Source organism: Emiliania huxleyi, assembly GCF_000372725.1.
Source record: "Emiliania huxleyi CCMP1516 chromosome Unknown EMIHUscaffold_198, whole genome shotgun sequence".
Lineage (NCBI taxonomy): Eukaryota > Haptophyta > Isochrysidales > Noelaerhabdaceae > Emiliania > Emiliania huxleyi.
The window spans coordinates 76720-83123 of record NW_005200615.1 but is presented as its reverse complement, the minus strand read 5'-3'; the positions used below and the strand labels follow the sequence as shown (position 1 = coordinate 83123).

Here is a 6404-nt window from a genome sequence, read left to right as displayed (position 1 = left end):
TGCATGAAGTGTGAACGGCGCCTCTTCACACCTCGAGCCGTGACCGCCGTCTAGCGCCTTCTCGCCGCCCAAAGGCGCTCCGCGCCTCGCAAACAGCGCCGAGCGTGTAGCACAGCACACGCGCAGCACACCCACTGAGCGGCATCTGACAAAACGTCGCCTCGAGCCCTATCCGAGTCGAAATGTGTGAGAACCGTCATTTCACACCTCAAAGCCGCTAAGTCTTTTTTTCGCCGTCAAGCCGATCTAGCGGCGCTGCGCGCCGCGTGGAGAGCGCGGCGCGTGCAGAGGAGCACACACTGCACACGCACGGTGAAGGCCGTCTCACGAGTCGGCGAGCCGAGCCCTGTTCATAGCATGAAGTGTGAACGGCGCCTCTTCACACCTCGAGCCGTGAACACCGTCCGGCGCCTTCTCACCGCCCCAAGGGCGCTGCGCGCCGTGCAAACGGCGCCGAGCGTGCAGCGCAGAACACGCGCAACACGCCACTCGCACGGCGTCTGATGACCCGGCGCCTCGAGCCCTATCCGAGTCGAAAAGTGTGAGAACCGTCATTTCACACCTCGAAGCCGCTAAGTCTTTTTTTCGCCGTCAAGCCGCTCTAGCGGCGCTGCGCGCCGCAAAGAGAGCGCGGCGCGTGCAGAGGAGCACACACTGCACACGCACGGTGAAGGCCGTCTCACGAGTCGGCGAGCCGAGCCCTATTCATAGCAAAGAGTGTGAACGGCGCCTCTTCACACCTCGAGCCGTAACACCGTCCGGCGCCTTCTCACCGCCCCAAGGGCGCTCCGCGCCGTGCAAACGGCGCCGAGCGTGCAGCGCAGCACACGTGCGACACGCCAAACTCGCACGGCGTCTGATAAAACGGCGCCTGGAGCCCTATCCGAGTCGAAAAGTGTGAGAACCGTCATTTCACACCTCGAAACCGCTAAGTCATTTTTTTTCGCCGTCAAGCCACTCTAGCGGCGCTACACGCCGCAAAGAGAGCGCGGCGCGTGCAGAGGAGCACACACTGCACACGCACGGTGAAGGCCGTCTCACGAGTCGGCGAGCCGAGCCCTATTCATAGCAGAAAGTGTGAACGGCGCCTCTTCACACCTCGAGCCGTGAACACCGTGCGGCGCCTTCTCACCGCCCCAAGGGCGCTGCGCGCCGTGCTAGCGGCGCCGAGCGTGCAGCGCAGCACACGTGCGACACGCCCCTTGCACGGCGTCTGACAAATCGGCGTCTCGAGCCCTATCCGAGTCGAAAAGTGTGAGAACCGTCATTTCACACCTCGAAACCGCTAAGTCATTTTTTCGCCGTCAAGCCACTCTAGCGGCGCTACACGCCGCAAAGAGAGCGCGGCGCGTGCAGAGGAGCACACACTGCACACGCACGGTGAAGGCCGTCTCACGAGTCGGCGAGCCGAGCCCTATTCATAGCAGAGAGTGTGAACGGCGCCTCTTCACACCTCGAGCCGTGAACACCGTCCGGCGCCTTCTCACCGCCCCAAGGGCGCTCCGCGCCGTGCTAGCGGCGCCGAGCGTGCAGCGCAGCACACGTGCGACACGCCACTCGCACGGCGTCTGATAAAACGGCGCCTGGAGCCCTATCCGAGTCGAAAAGTGTGAGAACCGTCATTTCACACCTCGAAACCGCTAAGTCATTTTTTCGCCGTCAAGCCACTCTAGCGGCGCTACACGCCGCAAAGAGAGCGCGGCGCGTGCAGAGGAGCACACACTGCACACGCACCGCGAAAGCCGTCTCACGAGTCGGCGAGCCGAGCCCTATTCATAGCAAAGAGTGTGAACGGCGCCTCTTCACACCTCGAGCCGTGAACACCGTCCGGCGCCTTCTCACCGCCCCAAGGGCGCTGCGCGCCGTGCTAGCGGCGCCGAGCGTGCAGCGCAGCACACGTGCGACACGCCCCTTGCACGGCGTCTGACAACTCGGCGTCTCGAGCCCTATCCGAGTCGAAAAGTGTGAAAATCGTCTCTTCACACCTCGAAACCGCTAAGTCATTTTTTCGCCGTCAAGCCGCTCTAGCGGCGCTGCGCGCCGCAAAGAGAGCGCGGCGCGTGCACAGGAGCGCGTGCTGCATACGCACCGCGAAGGCCGTCTCACGAGTCGGCGAGCCGAGCCTGTTCACGGCATAAAGTGTGAACGGCGTCTCTTCACACCTTTAGCCGTGAACACCGTCCGGCGCCCTCTCGCCGCCCCAACGGCGCTCCGCGCCTCGCTAACAGCGCCAAGCGTGCAGCGCAGCACACGCGCAGCACGCCCCTCGCACGGCGGCTGATGAATCGGCGCCTCGAGCCCTACCCGAGCCGAAAAGTGTGAGAACCGTCTTTTCACACCTCAAAGCCGCTAAGTCTTTTTTTCGCCGTCAAGCCGCTCTAGCGGCGCTGCGCGCCGTGTGGAGAGCGCGGCGCGTACAGAGGAGCGCGTGCTGCACACGCACCGCCAAGGCCGCCTCGTGAGTCGGCGAGCCGAGCCCTATTCATAGCAGAAAGTGTGAACGGCGTCTCTTCACACCTCGACGCCGTGAACGCCGTCCGGCAACTTCTCACCGCCCCAAGGGCGCTCCGCGCCGTGCAAACGGCGCCGAGCGCGTAGCGCAGCACACGCGCGACACGCCCCTTGCACGGCGTCTGATAAAACGGCGCCTCGAGCCCTATCCGAGCCGAAAAGTGTGAGAACCGTCTTTTCACACCTCAAAGCCGCTAAGTCTTTTTTTCGCCGTCAAGCCGCTCTAGCGGCGCTGCGCGCCGCGTGGAGAGCGCGGCGCGTGCGGAGGAGCACGCGCTGCGCACGCACCGCGAAGGCCGCCTCGTGAGTCGGCGAGCCGAGCCCTATTCATAGCAGAAAGTGTGAACGGCGTCTCTTCACACCTCGAGCCGTGAACGCCGTCCGGCAACTTCTCACCGCCCCAAGGGCGCTCCGCGCCGTGCAAACGGCGCCGAGCGCGTAGCGCAGCACACGCGCGACACGCCCCTTGCACGGCGTCTGATAAAACGGCGCCTCGAGCCCTATCCGAGTCGAAAAGTGTGAGAATCGTCTCTTCACACCTCCAAACCGCTAAGTCTTTTTTCGCCGCCGAACCGCTCTAGCGGCGCTGCGCGCCACGTGGAGAGCGCGGCGCGAGCAGAGGAGCACGTGCTGCACACGCACCGCCAAGGCCGCCTCGTGAGTCGGCGAGCCGAGCCCTATTCATAGCAACAAGTGTGAACGGCATCGCTTCACACCTCGAGCCGTGAGCGCCGTCCGGCGCCCTCTCACCGCCCCAAGGGCGCTCCGCGCCGTGCTAACGGCGCCGAGCGTGTAGCGCAGCACACGCGCAGCACGCCCCTTGCACGACGGCTGACAAATCGGCGCCTCGAGCCCTATCCGAGTCGAAAAGTGTGAATTTTGTCTCCTCACACCTCGAAGCCGCTAAGTCTTTTTTTCGCCGTCAAGCCGCTCTAGCGGCGCTGCGCGCCGCGTTGAGAGCGCGGCGCGTGCAGAGGAGCACGTGCTGCACACGCACCGCGATGGCCGTCTCGTGAGTCGGCGATCTGAGCCCTATTCGTGGCACAAAGTGCGAACGGCGTCTCTTCACACCTCGAGTCGTGAATGCCGTCCGGCGCCTTCTCGCCGCCCCAAAGGCGCTCCTCGCCGGGCTAGCAGCGCCGAGCGTGTAGCGCAGCACACGCGACACACGGCCTTTGAATGGCGTCTGACAAATGTTTTTCTTCTTCTCAGCGCATCCATCTCGGCGCGTCAATTCTTCGTTTTCCGGGTTCCAATTCTTTTCCTGCCTCGCCTGTCGCGTGAATCGTTTCGTGCGACCGCCTTTTGTCGAAAATTCTTTACCGGCTCGCGGGAAAATTCTTTTTCGGTCGCGGACGGCACAGCTCGCTCGCTCGCCATTTGCTCACGCTCGCGCAGGCGCGTCGCAGCGTGCACCCACGCAACGCCTCCGCTCCGTCCACACCACCCACTGCGTAGCCATGGCATTTCCGTGTGCATGCGACGGACTCGCTCTCCTGCACTTGCCGCCGCCCTCGCCACCGCCGGTTCCGAAACTGCTCTGCGGCCGCCATCGTACTCACTGCCTCGCTCTGCAGGACTCGACACCAGCGCCACCTGACCCGCACCCGCTCGCTCTCGCTCACGCTTCGTGCTGTCGCTGCTAGGGTCTTCGCTCATCGACTCGGAGCGCCGGCCGCCTCTCTCGTGCTCTTTTCGCTGTCACGTCACCTCGACACCGCGCGGTCGCGACTCTCGATGTTGCGTCGGCTCTCTCGGTCACAGCGTCACCACCCGCTGCGCCGAGCAGCAAAGGCGAGGCGCAGCTCGCATCGGCGGTGGCCGACCGCCGTGCCGACGGAAAAAATGCCTTCGATCCCGCCGCAACCCTCCATCTCACCGCCGCCGTCTTCGCCACGAGACCGCCTCCGGCGAGCTCGGCCGGCTCTCCTCGCCCACGCGGCGCTCTCGAGCGCCCCAAGCATAAAGATTGCCGGGTGTCGTTAGGGTTAATCAGGGTAGTGTTGCGGTTAGGGTTAGAGGTGGCACACCGTCATGACGTTAGGGTTAGGATCACGTCGAGAGCTAGGGTTAAGTTAGGGTTACACGCTCCCCCGCCACGGCTCGAAGAAGGGCTCAAAAATCGATAAAACGGTCAACCTCGCGAAAAAATCGCGCGCTGCGCGCGCAGGAAAAGAAAGAGAGGGAGAGAGATTCATTGCCACCGCGCAACCACACCCCGGCGGAGCCCGGGAGAAAGTCGTGGAGCGCAGCGACACGACTTTCTCCCGGGGCGACGCCGGCGCGCGCGGAAAACGCGGTTTTCGCGAAAACGGTGGAGGCCGCCCCGCGCTACCGCCCCATCAAACCCGCACCGCCTGAAGCCCTCGGGAAGGCCCTCAAAACGTCGACGCGGGAGGGCGAAAATCGCCTCGCTTCAGAGCCCGCGGGAGGACGGACCCCACGCCGCCCCACGAGCGACCCGCGCAACCCGCGACCAACAGCCGTGCGGAGGATCGGCAGGAGACGTCCGCAGCCCCCAGGATCGTCCTCGTCCGATCTCACCATCGGCCACCATGACCCTCCCCGCGCGCGCCGCAAATCTCCAGGCCCTCTGCTCCACTTTGGACGACCGACTTTATTTCGGGTGCTAAAGCAGCTCGCACGGGCCCATCTCGCCGCCCCCGCCCCCGCCCGACCCCGCCCGGCAGGCCCGGCGCTGCTGGCCTCCCCCGCGCACCTCACGGGGCGCCATGACACCGCCTGCCGGGCGGCCTGCAGCAGTGCGGGACAGCAGCTGCTACATTCCTCGCCTCCCGACGGCCACGGCGCCGCCCCGCGGTCGAAGCTCGCAAAACCACGCACGGCCCCGTCCACACCGCTCACCGGACGCCCGCTCGCGCCGCCCGCGGACCCCTCTCCCGCCAAACCCGCCCCTCTCCTAGCCCCTCCCAGTGAACGGTATTGCGTTCTAGCGAAATCCCTCTTGAAGAATACGTTTTCCATGGCACCAAAAAAGTTGAGGAGGAGAGGAGAAGAGAGGCGGGGCGAGGCGAGGCGAGGAGAGGAGAGGCGAGGCGAGGAGAGGAGAGGCGAGGCGAGGCGAGGCGAGGAGAGAACCCGCCTCTCTCACAGCACACTCGCTGCTGGCACGACAAGTGTTGTGCTCCCACCCCACCCGCTCGTCGCGGTGTGTAAACCGCAACGCGACCGAGGCGCTCGCGGCGCCGGCGGCTCTCAGTTTAGACGCCGATTCCGGCGGCACGGTCGGGCCCGAGCGGCGGGGTGGCGGGGGCAGGGCGGTCGTAGACGCATCGGAAACCGACAGTGCCGGCGCGCTCGTACGACTCGCCAAAAAGGAAGTACTTGTTGTGCGTGGTGCACGGAGGGCCGCTGCCTGGCCCGCCGCGGTTCGGAAAGTACCAGTGCGACCTATTCACGAGGGGAGCCGTGAAGAGACGCCGTTCACACTCTTGGGGGGGAAGGAGGTTTGCGACCCGTCCGGCCGGTAGTTTGAGCCGCCGCGCAGCAGCACCGAGCGCGTGTGCTCGTCGGCGATCTCGTCGGTGTACTGCCTACGCGGGGGAATAGACGCCAACCTCAGGGGCGGGAAGGCGGCATTGAGCAGTGTCTTCGGAGGCACCGCGTGAACACGAGGGGGGCGAAGCAGTGACTACAGCTGAATACGGCGGAATACAGCTGAATGCGCGTCCTCTCGAGCGCTGGCTGGGAGACGAGAATACGTGCTCCGCTTCTAGGGTGTGCCTCTTTTGGTACTGTGGCGTACCTGTGTCGAACCTGTGTGCTGTGAGAGAGACTTGTGTTGGTTGGATTCTAGGGCGTGCTGCCACACGTTCCCCGCAAGGTCGGAGACGCCGAAGGGCGAGTCTCCCGCCGGGGAGTGCGCCGTCACC

General features: G+C 64.9%; 1 protein-coding gene across 1 annotated transcript in view; it reads right to left on the bottom strand.

Moving 5' to 3' along the window:
* Window positions 1-5478: 5478 nt before the first annotated feature.
* The window catches only part of EMIHUDRAFT_365847 (hypothetical protein), a gene marked incomplete at its 5' end in the record, with an annotated part of 5904 nt that continues 4978 nt past the window's right edge, over window positions 5479-6404 (bottom strand). The window contains 2 exons of the mRNA XM_005781877.1: window positions 5479-5922; window positions 5988-6065. Of these exons, the coding sequence (XP_005781934.1) occupies window positions 5733-5922; window positions 5988-6065 (268 nt within the window). The remainder of the gene's footprint in view (window positions 5923-5987; window positions 6066-6404) is intronic.